The sequence below is a fragment of the Parasteatoda tepidariorum genome, chromosome 1 (genome assembly GCF_982258835.1).
Source record: "Parasteatoda tepidariorum strain Cologne lab strain chromosome 1, Ptep-v5.0, whole genome shotgun sequence".
In the NCBI taxonomy this organism is placed as follows: Eukaryota; Metazoa; Arthropoda; class Arachnida; order Araneae; family Theridiidae; genus Parasteatoda; species Parasteatoda tepidariorum.
The window spans coordinates 63,183,708-63,199,432 of record NC_141755.1 but is presented as its reverse complement, the minus strand read 5'-3'; the positions used below and the strand labels follow the sequence as shown (position 1 = coordinate 63,199,432).

The following is a 15,725-nucleotide window of genomic DNA, read 5'->3' as shown; positions in this document are numbered from 1 at the left end:
GATGAAATATAAATTTTATTTTATTTATTTTTTTGAAAATGATTGAGGAGTGAAAAATATTCTCATTTTAATCGTAAGTAGAGGAATGATATATAGCATTTTTACCCTATCCTGGTTTACTTATTTGAACTGTTTTCACTTGGCAATTCGCTAGATCTACTAGCTCTGCAAAACTTAAATATAAGCTTATTCAAAATGTCACATATGAGTAAATATTTCAGAAGGTTAAGAAAAAAAAAAATTCATGATGAAATGTATTTTATTTATTTATTTTCTTGGAAATGATTGAGGAGTTAAAAATATTAATTTTAATCTTAGAAAGATATTCCCTTTCACCCTATCCCTGTTTACTTAATTGAACAATTTTCACCTGGAAATTTGCTAGACTTACTGATTTTGCAAAGCAGAAATTTAAGAACAAATTAGAGGTCGCACAATGGTCATAATGTGGTCCCTTAGATAAACCGCAGAAATGAATTTGAAAAATGTCAATGTAATTATTCAAAATGTCACCAAAGTGTATCAGTGTTTGAAAAGGTTAAAGAAACACAAATAATTCTCTAAGAAATATATTTTATTTATTTATTTTTTGGAAATGATTGAGTAGAAAAATGATTTATAGCACTTTAACCCTGTCCTTGTATAATTATTTGAACTATTTTCACTTGGCAATTTGCTAGTCTTACTAACTTTGCCAAAAAGAAATATAAACTTATTCGAAATGTCACATAAGTGTGTCAATGTTGTAAAAGGTTAAAGAAACACTAATAACTCATGATGAAATATATTTTATTTATTTACTTTTTGGAAATGATTGAGCAGAGAAAAATATTCATTTTAATCTTAAGTAGAAGAATGATTTATAGCACTTTTACCCTGTCCTAACAAGCACTGACCCATGGAAGACACCAAACTCTGTTTTGGACAGTGGCTTTCATATAACATTTTGATTTTTGGTATACATTTTAAGGGTAACAACAAAATTCCTTTATCACCCGGACGAGTTTTTAGAAAAATATTTTTTACTATACAATAATCAATGTCCTCCATGGGTTTCAAGGCTGGATACAGGTCTTGTGCTTAACATTACATGAAATGTGCGATGAAAGTGCAAATGTACAAAAATAGACACTGTTTACATAATAAATAACAATAAAGTTTCTGGCGGCTTAAGTAAATGAGCCCTATCGAACACACATTGCATACATACACTTCTTATATTACAAAACATTTCGGGAAGACCTTTTACAATTCGCTACTTTGTATTTGTTCTGAAGACGTTCTGTTTGCAAACGGGTTTGTACATAAGAATAAATGATTACACATAAGAATAATTCACACACTGGTTTTTCAGGAAACTTCTTTTATACAAGAATAGAAGGAATAAGAATCAATTTAATAAATATAAAATATTAATTAATCAACAAGCCTGTCCATTAAACTCTTCCTGGCTAATTCTCTTCCCTCTGTATATAAGAATTATAAAATTTAATGTATAAATAATGAGTACAGATGAACCAGGAGTAAGCTAGGAAGTTTCAAATGCAGAAAAATTTTTTTCAAAATAGTAAAATGCAAGCAAATTATTACCGGATGAGGCAGTTGTGAAGTAATCTCGTAGTAATTGTTTGCCTTTTGATATTTTGAAATTTTTTTTTCGGCATTTAGAACTTCGTGGTCTACTCTAGGTTTATCTGAAGTAACTTTTCTCTAAACTTTAAATTTTAAAAAACAAATGGAGGTGAAACAGAATTTGCCTTGAAAGGTTTCAACCATGGTACAGTTGTATCGAAAAGTTCAGAAAATACATCTTTTATACTGAGTTAAGTTGAGGCAAACTACAGTTTATGTAACAGGTTTAATTTGACAAGAAGTTAACTTTTATTTACCTACATACGATGTGTTTAAGTAAAATTACCTTTAAAAATCATTTGAAATATTTGATTGATTAATCTAGAAAAAAATGGATACTATAATGGTTGTTTTTCTGAATTTTTTGTTTGCTTTATTTCAGTATGTATTGGTTCTTATGGTTAAGCAAGCTAACTATGATTCATTAAAATTCAATTTGAAGCAATTAAAAAAAATTTAAGTTAATTTTTAATTTCGTTATCTTTCAGTTTCAATAGTAATTCAGTTTTATATTTGGAATAATTCAACTACTATAGCACTGCAAATAAAGTTGTAATTTTGATTCACTTGTTGTGTAAAGTAATTTACCTTCGGAATCAGGGGATTTAATCTACAGTGTTATTTCATGCTTTTACTGAGCATAAGTAACTGCTTTACTTTCAAAGTAAAATTGTTTCCCAAAATGTTCATCTCGTGAATATTCAGTAACCTGTTTTATCTTAAGTATATAGTAAGAAAAAAAATCTACTTCTATAAATAAAATTTGACTTAAAGTACACAAAAAATAAGGTAAAAGTAAAGCCTTTTGGTGTTTTTGATCAACAAAAATACATTAACACTAACAACACTATAATAATTGCTTGGAAGCAAGCTTAACACTTACTTCAAAAAAAGAAAAAAAAAGTTGAAGCTCCAAAAGAAAAAAAAAAATGTTCACTTCAATTGTTGCTTATGAAAAATATACAAAAATAGAAAAAAAGAAGGAAAAAAAAACACGCGATAAAAATTATAAAAATCTCTTTGGTATGCAAGTTCGTAAATGACAATGAGAAAGATTGTCCATCAGTCTTGTTTAAAAAGTTTGTATATTACAGAAAACTCGTTTCCAGTTCATTCGATTATGAGAAATGAGAGATCATTGAAATAATTCCAAACCAAGGTAAAGGATTTTAGTTGAAATCACTGAAAATATGTGAGAAAAACATATGCACGTAGTTCTATCTTCCAAGTTTTCCCTTGGGTCATTATTTTGACATTGCGAGCTTTAAGTTGTTGTTCTCGAAAAAAAATACGAACTCTTTGGGAACATTCAGTGAAGCGAGCAAATGATTCTCATTTTTGTGATGCTCACACACCACCGAAAGATCACATTGATTCCAACCGAATTTTTGAATGACTACAATTTGTGGATAATGTTCAGAAGTTGAACTCGTTGCGTTCTTATCAGTCAGAGTGCGTTAACCATTTTCTTTTCACATTTGGCAAGGATGCTCGTTTCAATAATTCGAAGCCATCGCCTTGTATTTCAGCTACTTTCCACAGAACTTTCCACTTATCCATAGAAAATTATTTAGAAACAAAACTCGCTGATCAGGATATCGCACTAAAAAAACATATTTTAAAATTCTTCTTATGAATTGAAAACAAAGTATTATCATTGTAAAATTTGATTTGCTTCATGTTTAATGAGATTTCGCAAGGTTTTCATTCCAAAAGTAAAACTGTCATGAATTTTTTAAACAAAATCTATTTGTAATTGAGTTTTATAATTAGTTTCTACCACTTAATATGAGTTATAGTATTCCTGAGTATCTCAAATACATTTTTTTTTTTTGGTATCAAAATTTTATCGGTGGTTCATTAACTTCGTAAGCAATTCCTAAATAGATTCACATAGGACGTTGTAGTCTCAACTTCCAAATGACTGTTGCTTAGCATTTCCAAGGCGTTATTCAACCATCAGCCAATGTTTTAAGTAACGGTTGCCATCAATCCTTACTTAATATACTTTTTCTTCAGCTGTTGTCATCAACAGGGCATTAAACGCGTTCTTTAAGTAAATTCTTGAGCTCTATTTACAATTACTCTTTTGACAAGAGTCTCACAATGTCAACTGAAAAGTCTAGTTTTGTTTTGAGGTAGCCACCGCACTCGGAATTATTATACTATTGATTAGCATCTGTCTTTGTAAGCATCTGGACTAAGTGATGGAGCAGTTGTCAAAATAGTATTATTTGTAGTCACCGGGCGGGTACTGTAATAATACGAGGGATCTGCAATGAAACGAAAAAAGCAATATTAGATACCATGCACAAAAGTTAAAATAAGACATATTGTTAATGTGAACTTTTATGCGTCGTAGTGCGTAGTCTAATTGGAAAATCCGACACTTTGTAAGCTGCCCACGTCATTTGCTAGGTTTATCGAGCTGAGCCTTGTAGACGCATTGCAATATACATTGCATTTGCATAATATATATATATATATATATATATATATATATATATATATATATATATATATATATATATATATATATATATATATATATATATATATATATATATATATATATATATATATACACTTTTGGAATTAATCTTTTTAAATGCGTTTAATTAAAATAATCAACGAAAGAAACTTTTTTGTTTTGCTTCTGTAAACCATTTTTCTGAAATTTTCTCAAAACATTTAGCCTCATCAATAATAATGTAAAAAATGATAAATTTATTTTCAATTTATGTCCAATTTATTATCTTGCAGAGACGAGAAATCTTGCTTAAAACTTTTCTAATTTGGCAAAACGTTACAGAAAGAATAGTTCGTCTAATTAAAAACAGCGAAACAAAAGTATGGTATTGGTATTCAATTATTTTTCGGTATTTCATTTATAGAAGGTCAAACAATATCTTTATCAACAAAGCAATGACATCATTATTTGCATTTTTATGAACAAAATGTGTACTATCTTGACTTGCTAATCTATGTAATTGCTAATGTTTTGTATTAAATTGCAAATCTTATCTTGCTAATGTATGCTATCTTATCTTGATAATTCGAATCTCGGTCTCGCGATTTAAAAGTCTGGAAGAGAAAAAAGCTGACCGAATTTCTTATGAACTCAATTTTAAATAAATAAATAAAAATAGCGACTATTTGCTTTGATTTTCTTTCCCTATAACTTTAATTTTTTCCCCACAAATACAAGAGAAAAAAATATTCGAAATTGGATATCAGTAGAGTTTCCGTTAAACAGAAAAATTTCAAAAAATTTAAAAACTATTCAAAAAATCGTTCACAAGAACCGGCACAAATAAACTCTATTTGCTACAGATAGTGTTGATCAGTTATTATGTTATTAACATGAATATCAAAAAATAATGTACTCCTATCTGAAGCAGACGTCAATGTAATATTCTTTAAATAACATTCCATAGTGTTTCCATAGAGTTGATTTTAAAAATAAGTGGATCATTTTTTTAAGAGGTACATAAGAAATAATCAAATTTTTCTTTCTACTGTTGATAAAAGGTGTTTTTAATTTTTCAAATTTTTTTTGTCTGTCTTTTCAAGTTTGAAATATTAGGGTTTGACTGTATTTGCTGGTCTAGATTAAAGGACTTAGAAATGCATAACGATCTTCTTTCCTGATCTCTGCTCGAGCAGAAATAGTTAACTAAGAGTTATGAGATTAAAATGGCGAAAGGTGTAAGATAGAAAGTGATAGAACTCACCTACAATGCTACTAGTTGTATACCCGTACGAACCGTAGGCAGATGTGGAATATTGAGAGTAGGGAGACGTGTACGAATATTCTGAGCCTGGAACAGCGGCAACTCCTGTTCCCGGAACAGTCATACTTGTAACTGTAAATGAATAAAATTATTATATACTTTGACTCAAGCATGATTTCTTTATAACATTGTCAGAGAGAACTTTGCTGTACCATCGAAAGAAGATGTAAAAGCAATAATTGTTTAATTATGCATCAAGCTATCACATACGTTTTAACTTACATCTTTTTTTAAAATCAAGCATAAAGTTTTTCAGATTTGTTAGAAATACTTTCTTTGAATTATCATTATGTAGTGTTGATTATAAATTTGTTAAATACTCTTATAAGGATATAACTTTTTATTAGTTGTCATTGTCTTATGGTATTGCAAACACTATTAAAAACAGAAAAAGAAAGAAAAATGAATAAATAAATAAGTATAATTTGCTTATAAGGGTTTTTAAGCCCAATATTTAATATTTCATATGTAATTCGACTCTTAAGTTTTAAGCGCCACTTTATTTATAGAAAATTTACATTGACTTCTTTCAATAAAGTGTCTAGTGCTATAAAACAAGACGAAGTTATTTTAAAGAATTTAACATAGTGTAAAGATTGTAAATCCATGCCTTCTGTTGGAAAAACATTGTATATCTCATTAATCTTTTAAATTTATGAATTTCGCACGTATTAAAAAATTGAAAAAAAAAATGAGGTTCATCATTTTAATGCATTTTATGAATCTTTTAAGAGTTTCTTAAAAATTAGACTCTGTGTACTTTTTTACATTAGTATATATTTAAAAAAAAAAAAATCTTTCGAAAAGCCGTTTTAAATTGATAATTCTATTGTTATAAGATAAAAATTATTTTTCTTTCATTGTAATTATTTATTTGGTTACATAAGTTTTTACTTAAAATATAAAAATTTACTTCAAACATTGAATTTGTTTCTTCAAACTGACATTCGAATTCGAAAAAAAGTATTTTTGATTCATTTTTATAATTAAAAAGTAATTAAATTAAAGTTACCTGATGGATATTGCGAAAATGATGGTAAAGGTGTATATGAATTAGGACTAAGAGGACTATGTACTGGTTGTAAGACTGTAAGCGCCGAAGTGCCCTCGTTCAGTTCGGCTTTCGCTGGCGAAGGACTACCACCACAAACATCACCGGTACTTCCCACTGAAAATGGAAACGCACGTAAATTATTTCTCTCAGATTAGTAACACTCTCAAAATAAATAAAATTGGTTGCAAATTGACCAAGCTGGGCAGTCGATCCAATTTTGTGTTTATGACTATTAATTTTCAACTTGTAGTTTTGAGTCTCGTAATTTTGAGTTCTATCCAGAAGACAAGGGAACACCTTGATCAAGCTCTGTGACTAGTTACTCTTCGTAATAATAGTCTTTAAATTAACGTTCCATGGAGTGAAAAACCACAAAAAACTCCCTCGGGAATTCTAATCCATTGTCCGTTGACCGTTGAAGATATTTTGTGTCAGCACTGTTGTCAGTGTTAGCCATAAACAGAATTCTTATCGACCAACCATTGCTGGGATTCGAACCTGGGTCATCTCATTGGGAGAGGAGCGCTTTAATTGCTGAGCCAACACGGTTTGATTTGATCAATAATAAATAAATTCTTTCTCAACTAATGTTAATAATTAATGAATTCTAATAAATTCTTTCTAAGTTAATAATTAATAAATTCTAATAAATTCTTTCTAAGTTAATAATTAATGAATTCTAATAAATTCTTTCTAAGTTAATAATTAATAAATTCTAATAAATTCTTTCTAAGTTAATAATTAATAAATTCCAATAAATTCTTTCTAAGTTAGTAATTAATAAATTCTAATAAATTCTTTCTAAGTTAATAATTAATAAATTCTAATAAATTCCTTCTAAGCTAATAATTAATGAATTCTAATAAATTCCTTCTAAGTTAATAATTAATAAATTCTAATAAATTCTTTCTAAGTTAATAATTAATAAATTCTAATAAATTCTTTCTAAGTTAATAATTAATAAATTCTAATAAATTCTTCCTAAGTTAATAATTAATAAATTCTTTCTCAATTAATTAAGTTCAAAGAGTCGCAAAAATTATCTAAAGATAAATATTTTTTATATTTTCTTTTTATTTTTTAAGATATAATATATTATGTTAACCCTTTCTTTCTTTCAACAAAAATGCACAGATTTTTTGTTATAAACTTAGTACTAATAAAGCAGACTTTGTATAGTTAATTAGTATAGCAAACTTCTAATTAATATCGCAGACTTCCAATTATCGTGGCGTTAATTATAGCAAATTAATTAGCAGTATGCCGTTCTGTTTCATCAATTGGCTATAAATAAATCAGAACGGCGTATCACTCATGTGTTAGCACAAATGGCGACCAGCCAAATTACAGATAAATGTAACATGGGAAATTGAATGACTCATTCTGAACTTTAAAAAAAAAACTTTAATCTAAACAACAAACTTAAACTCAAATGCGAAGAAAGTTTAAAAAAAAAATGTAAGCTTTACCTGTTGCGTATGGGTTGTCAAGAACGTTTCCGGGGTTGACAATTAATTGTTGCTTTACTTCTTGCATGCTGATGGGTGTGAGTGGAGTTAATGAGCCGCTTCCTGCATAAACATATAAATGACATCACTTCCTCTCTTCACTTTTCACAACATTTATTAGAAATAACCAATTTATGGGTAAATAAAGAAAGGAGGCCGATAAAATGTTCAAAAAAGGAAAGTGTAGAAAAAGAGTGCCCATTTAGTCGAAAGAAGTCCACAACTTTATAAGTAGAATAAAAAATATCTCATATAACGTTGGAAAAAAAATATGTCTAGATATAGTTTATATATAGCTTATATAAATTTATTTAAATATTTAGTATTCCTTTTGTGATCAAATTCAATTAGTTGATCAAAAAGTATCTCATGTAATATTGAAAAAAATTAAAAGTGTGTGTAAATAAAGTTTATATATAGTTTATAGTATCGATAGTTTATAGAAATTTATTTAAGTATTCAGTATTCTTTTTAAGAATAACTTACAATGCATATTTAACTCATACAATGTTGGAAAAAATTAAATGTTTTTCGCAGATATAGTTTGTGTATAGTTTATAGTATCTATAATTTAGAACAGTATCTATAGTTTATATAAATTTAATTAAGTATTCAGTATTTTTTTTTTTTTTGAGAAGAAGTTCACAATTCTATTAGTTGAATAAAAATCTTCCCATATAATATTGAAAATTTAAAAGTGTGAGTATAGTTAAGATTCAGTTTATAGTGTCTATAGTTTATACAAATTTATTTAAGTATTTAGTACTTTTTGAGAAGTTTAAAAACGAAAAAGGAAATTCTTAATATCCTTTTAAGAGTCTTATAAATTTTAAACTGGATTACTTTTTAAATGTACTGTTGAATTTTCCTTGGTTCGAAATGTTTCGAAATTTTTCTTCATTTAATGGACAATGGAGAAATATTGTTTCAATCACATAAATAGCTATATTTTTGAATTTCTGTCATTTTTTTTTGAGAAACTGAATTCTGGATTTTATTCTATGTTGGTAAATTTACGCAAATGCTGATAATTAAATAATTGAATTGAATTAGTTTATTTCATATCATTCTCATTTAATCATCCTGAAATTAGATATGAAAGATATCAGTCCAATTTAATAAATAGTTACGTGTTAGCACTTCTGTTAAGTTTTGTAAAACTGAATTCTGGACTTTTTTTAACTGAGTTGGTAATAAAATTTATGCATATTCTGATAATTAAATTATTGAATTAGTTTACTTCAAAGCACTCTTATTTAATCACTTTGAAATTGATAGAAGAAACATTACTTCTAATGGGATTTTTATGTGTTTTTGCTTCTGAGAATTTGTAAAAATTGAATGATTGGTTGTTTTCTCTAATAGGATAATAAAAATTTACCAATAAATGCTTGTATTAATAATTAAACTATTGCATTGAATTAAATTACTTTAAAACATTTAAAGCATTAAAAGTAAAATGGTTTTTACATGAGAAAACTTAATTTCAGTGAGGAATTCATTTATGATAATGACTTGATAGTTGAAAATTTATGTATAATGAATATTAAAAAAAAAATGTTTTTTTTTTTAATTGAATTGGTAAAAAAATTTAAATTCAGTAAAATTACAATATTAAAATACGAAGTCAAAATTAGGAAAGAAAAAAATAAAATTTTTGTCCCAGGTTTTGAAATATTTAATTTTTTACAACAATTGTTACATAAAATTAACTAAAGATTTATTAGTGTTTTTATTAAGCAGCACTGAATTTCATAATTTTGTTTTTACAGATGTAATTACGCAATTATAGCATCTCGTTTAAGAGCTACAATGATGAAATAAGTGTTGCTTTTAAGTAATTTTTAAAAATCTAGATGTTAAGGAGAGGGAAGGGGTGAGAGAGCAGAGAAAAAGAATCAGAGCATAAGAAATGATGTCAGTATATGTTCCATAACCATAAGAAGCGGTCACCACCACCAGAAAAAGAATATACCAGTTTGAGACAGGGAATGCGTAACGTACCATATAAGAATTTACTGTTGTAGAATTTATTAGTAAATACTTTTTCTTCGTTTAACCATTACAAAAGTTAAAACTAATTTGAAATCAAATTCAATTCATATGTAGATTATTGTTTACATATTGTGAAAAATTTATAACCATGAACATTATAAAACGTTTCGCATTCCCATAATAAAAGGAAGATTTATAATGAAGAAAAGCAAAACAATTTCAACAGTCAGTTATACAGTTATAACAATCATCTGGATAAACTTGATAAAATGTTCTAAAAATTTGCTCTTTTTGTTATAATATTTATATCAATACTATGCATAATTATAACAATTATCTGTATTAGGTTGATAAAATTTTAATGAAATTTTTTTTCTTTTTATGACAATGATCCGAACAATAAATGTAATTATACAATAATTCTAACAATAATTATAACAATAAATGCATAATTATAACAATCATCTGAACAGAGTTGATAAAAGTTTACTGAAAATCTACTCTTTTTGTTACAATAATTATAACAATGCTATGCATATTTTTAACTACCATTTGGATAATGTTGGTGAAAGTTTACTAAAAGTTTACTGTTTTTTTTCAAATTTATTATAATAATTTTAATAATATTAAGCATAATTATAATTATCGTCCAGATAAGATTGATAAAAGTTTACTAAAAACTCACTTTTTATGTTACAATAAATTTGAAAAATTTATTAAAATTCCTCTTAATCTTAAACTACTGTTTACATATGCTTTGGTCTCGCAGTAGATTGATCGTAATGACACGGTTACCGGTAGAACACCGAAGTCAAGCATCACCACTGGCTGCTGTTGGTAAGCGTGTAAGTGACCACTTTGATCAGCCTACATAGGGACCGAGGGTGTGCGGTATTAGTCCTCGTTAAACTGTTCTACAGTAAAGTGCTTGATTTCACGCGCAGGTCGTTGGGCTACCAAAGAGGATCATGCCATCCCAAAATTGTGATGGCATGTCTTCGGATCATCTTCAGGGATGTTTCCCAGACCATCACCAATAGCCCATTGTGCAGCTTTAGTGCGACGTACATAAAATACTTACCTACATTTGTTTTGCAACAAAACTAATGAAATAAATTTTTTTGTTCATGATAAATAAATAATTGAAAAATGAGGAATAAATATAAAGTTGTAAACGTGATAGCTTTTTAAAAATTTTTTTATCTTTGCATACAATAAGAATTCGTAAATGCAACTGAAAAAATAATAGCGGAAAGATTTTATTTACTAAGATAATTGATAAATATGCATAGTATCATATCAATGCAAGCATTCAATCAACTAAAAACAAAAATAAGTAAACTTTTCTAGTATAACTTGCAATGTAAATCAAGTTTTTCTGAAACTGCAGTAAAATTTAAAAAAAAAGAATTTAAAACACAACATTTATCGCCATTTTAAGTAAAGAAATAAAATAAAAAATCCATTATTTTTGTTGAATTCTGCTTCAAAATAAAATACTTCTCGAGAATTTTTTTAATATTTAGATCGAAGATACATCGATAGATTGAAATTACAATTGGATAGTTGTAGCTCGAGAAGTGATTTAGAATTGAAGTGATCGAGAAGAAGATCATGTGATTTAAAACAGATTTAATTGGATACCTGCAACCGACCTCACGCTTGCAGGTCGAAACTGATTGGCTTTTGAAGGACAGATCTACATACGATAGCGTCACTTACTGTCATCCGATTGAAAAACAATATATTTCCAATGAATTTTTAAAGACGTTCATTTATATTGGTTTCTAAGAGCTGTAAATTTCTTTTGAACAGAAACAATGGACTAATAAATCGATATTTTTGAAAAATAAATAAAGTTTCTGCTTTTATACAACTTAAAAATATTTTTTATCAAAGTTCTTATAAGGTCTAGATTGTGTAAATGATCTATTATTTATGAACTATTATTTTCATTTTTTAACGACAGTTAACGTATACCGAGAATATAACTTAATTGAAAGAAAATCTAAAAAAAAAATAATAATAATAATTCACGCAGTAAGTATTTTTAAGGCTATGCTTTTCATCTCGTTATGAAAATATAGCAAGAATTTTCATATTTGAAGCAATATACCCTTTGGCGCAGAATTTTTATTAATCTTACTTTTCATACTTTTTCATTATTTCGTACTAATTTAGGTCAAAATAAGTGAAAATATTATGTTAAGCATTTTAGTCATTTATGGTTATAAAATACAGTATAAACACCGGTGCCTTTTTCTGCGTTAAATCTTCCACACACGTTCCCTTCCAAACAATAATTTTCTTCTTCTTTTTTTTGTGTGGAAAATGTGCACTTATTTGCAGTTATTTAGATCTAAGAGAAACAACCATTTATCGTTGAAATTTCTTTAATTTATAAAATGAATTATTGTACTGCTTTCTATAATACAGACTATAAACTGCTTCTTTCTATAAACTGCTTTCTATAATACAGAAATTCCACAATAAGTTTTCGTTTGCAATTAGAGCTTCAGGGAAAAAAAAAAAAAAATAATATATATATATATATATATATATATATATATATATATATATATATATATATATATATATATATATATATATATATATATATATATATATATATATATATATATATATATATATATATATATATATATATATATATATATATATATATATATAACAGGGACGCCAGTTCAAAGGACTAACAATCTCTTGAACTTATGTAAAAAGAAGAATTAAAAATTAAACAATTATATCCAAAGAAAAATAAGTGAAAAAGTTTTCAAATTATTCTTTTATATTTTCAGAAAAACAGTTTTGTACTTATTTTAGAAACTCAGCCAAGTGTAATTTTTTTTATATTTTTATTTTTTTATTTTTTATTTTTTTAACCCTTCTATTCTTATCTCGCCAAACTGATTTTTTTTTAAATGTGAAGAAGGTAACCCTTGAATTGGTATTTTCCGATTGGTTTCACATCCAGATCATTCATTTTTGGAATGAGTCATGATTGAGGTACGTGGATAAATAAATAATAAGAAGTACTTTTATTCCTCAGAGGACATCGCCAACTGAATCCAAAACAAAGTGTATCTTTTTTTCATGCCTTGACGACATCCCTATCTTCCGCCATTCATTGTTCCATCTCGCTCATTCACGGAAGACCGATGGGAAAAAGAAATGTCTTTAAAAGGAAATGATAGTTTTATTTTTTTATACATATTTTTTTTATTAAACAAGAAATAAATAAGTCGGTTTGTTTATATTTTAGTATAGATGGCGCATTAAAAATCATTGTCTTCCAGAAGAAATGTCTGCAAACAGTTTAATGAAAGAAACAGAAATAATGAAAGAAATCCAGCAGATCTTCTAAGGAAAGAAACAGATCTTCGAGAAAAGAAAGTTATTAGAAATTATATTTCATATTACTAAAAGAGAAATAAAATTTGATAAAGACTTGTGATTGAAATCGGTTTTTATCAGTTTTAATTGTTATAAAATTAGGGCTTGTAGTTGTAAATTAATATAGGCTTGTAGTTGTAAATTACTCACATAAAACCACAAATCGCATCGTTTTATAGTTTTTAAGTTTTGAGTAAAAATTTTTAGAAATTCTAAAGATAATAAACCGCTATTTCTCGTGATTTAATAAAGCGACCCCTTTATTTTCTACCTTTTTCGAAATACATTTTGCTTCAACCTCCTTAAGACTAAAGAATATAAAACGCCAGGCAAAAATAGATAAGAATTTTAAGAAAATATGAAAAGCAGTAGATTTTAGCCATTTATAATTAAAAGAGAAAAAAAATATTTATTTTTTTGTTCGGTATTAATGCAATTTCAGGGAGCTATCCAAAATTAAGAATTGCTCAGAATAAAACATCTTCATTCAAAATGTTGAATGAATCACAAGGAAAAAAAGATGCTATCAGTTATTTTTTCTTTCAGGTCGAAATCATAATCATAATAATGAAGAAGAAGAAGAACAGAGTCATCTTTTATGGTGTCCTGGAATAATTTGAGTTGGATGGCACGCGAATGCGATCACGGTATGTGGCTTATGGGCGCCGAACCGAGGGCGTTGCCTGAGGGCTTTGAAAGTAAATTGATTGTTGAAAGTGCGGAAATGACCTGCCGTTTCCTGCGCCCCTGTTGTTAAAATTTTCTTACATCTTTTGGAGGAATACGTGGATAAAGTTCATATGATTGAAGATTGAGATAAATTTTCTACGTCGGCCAATATGAAATATTTTAATTTCTATGTATTGCAACGAATTTTTTTATGTCCACTAACTTCTTATTTTATGCAGCCAAATTTCAAATGTACTTTATTAAATATACAATGCTAGTTTACCGACTAAAATTACATAGTTCTAGAGATTTCAGTTCTCTTTTCATGATTATAAATGTAACGAAATTTTAAGAAAGAAATTACTCAAAAATTTAGAGAATTACCATTTTGTTAAATAAATGGAATAATAGTCGTTACAAAATTTAAACATTTAATTACAAAATTTAAGAATAAAAATGTAATATTATTATTATTTTAAGATTTATTTTAAAAGAGAAAATTTGGGCACAATTAAACCGAATCACATCACTCTGGTTAATCACGTCTGAAATCTGGAATCATTGGTGGGATTGTATTGCACTTCTTCTGCAGAGAAATTTAACTTGTTTCCTCATTTTGAAACATCTTTTTAATTCATTAATCCAAATAAAAATCATCAATTTTATTATGTATTTCAATAAAGTTAAACAACGCGAACAAAAATATAAATACACTATCATGTAAAACCGTCATATGATCGTTTCATTTCATGCCGGAAAGTAGAAGGAAAGAATAGATGCAAGGGAATTGCGAACAAGCCAGAGATGGTTATTTTTCGAAGGCTGTCGTAACATGAAATGATGCTTTTTTGTGATTAATATGCTATTTTTATAACAGCTATGAGTTTTCAAATGTTACTCATGACTGCTTGGTCAAGTTTAGCTTACTTAAAGCCTGCGCTGTCTACGTTTATTTTAAAAATGCGGCAAAAATATGGAGAAAAGTCACGGTTTTGTGAAAGTGAAAAGCGTTCGGGGTCTATTTTTTTTTAATATTTAAAAACTTTCTCCAATGCTGCAATACTTAGGTTCACAAAAATGTGCAAAAACTGAGAATAAGGCAGTGATTTTGATTATTTTCATCTAGGTGGGAAAATGTCGCCAAATTGGCGATTTTTCAAAAAGTTTAATATCTTTTAAATATATAAGTTATTTGTCTGTTCTAAAGCCCAGATAATTCTTCACGTCAAGATTATATCTATACAGTTTATAATCATCGCATTGCTTCAAGTGTAAGGCAATTAAAGTATGACTTTTTTATTTTCCTTGGCGACAGAGTTCCGAAAGACAGCGTTGTGTTCCGACTCCGATGTGCTTTTGCAAGATATTGATGATGATGAGTCATTAAACAATTTCTTAAAATGCTGTATTTAAATAATATTGTTTAAATACATTGTTTAAATTATTGCACCATTTACGCTTTCCGGAACAGCAAATTTAGATTGAAAAATTTAGTCAGGCAACTCATTAGCTACTTTAGACAATACTTCCTAAGTGAAGCAATATACTTTAGCACTTTGTTGTATTTGATAAACGCTTAAAAGCAATTAATTTTACATTTCTAATGATCTGTAACATTCGTTGAGTTAGTGCTGCCAGACTAGCTACACAGCACCAAAA

General features: G+C 27.5%; 1 protein-coding gene across 6 annotated transcripts in view; it reads right to left on the bottom strand.

The window, feature by feature from the left end:
• Positions 1-772: 772 nt before the first annotated feature.
• LOC107444558 (uncharacterized) overlaps positions 773-15,725 on the bottom strand; it is a 92,553-nt gene continuing 77,600 nt past the window's right edge. For 3 of the 6 annotated variants that reach the window (XM_016058722.4, XM_016058721.5, XM_016058724.5), the window contains 4 exons: positions 7,950-8,051; positions 6,439-6,594; positions 5,367-5,498; positions 773-3,905 (listed from right to left, as the gene is read on the bottom strand). In XM_016058722.4, coding sequence (XP_015914208.1) covers positions 3,805-3,905; positions 5,367-5,498; positions 6,439-6,594; positions 7,950-8,051 — 491 coding nt within the window. In that variant the 3' untranslated portion in view covers positions 773-3,804. The remainder of the gene's footprint in view (positions 3,906-5,366; positions 5,499-6,438; positions 6,595-7,949; positions 8,052-15,725) is intronic. The other 3 variants (XM_071179728.2, XM_071179729.2, XM_016058723.5) reach the window with 1 other exon arrangement.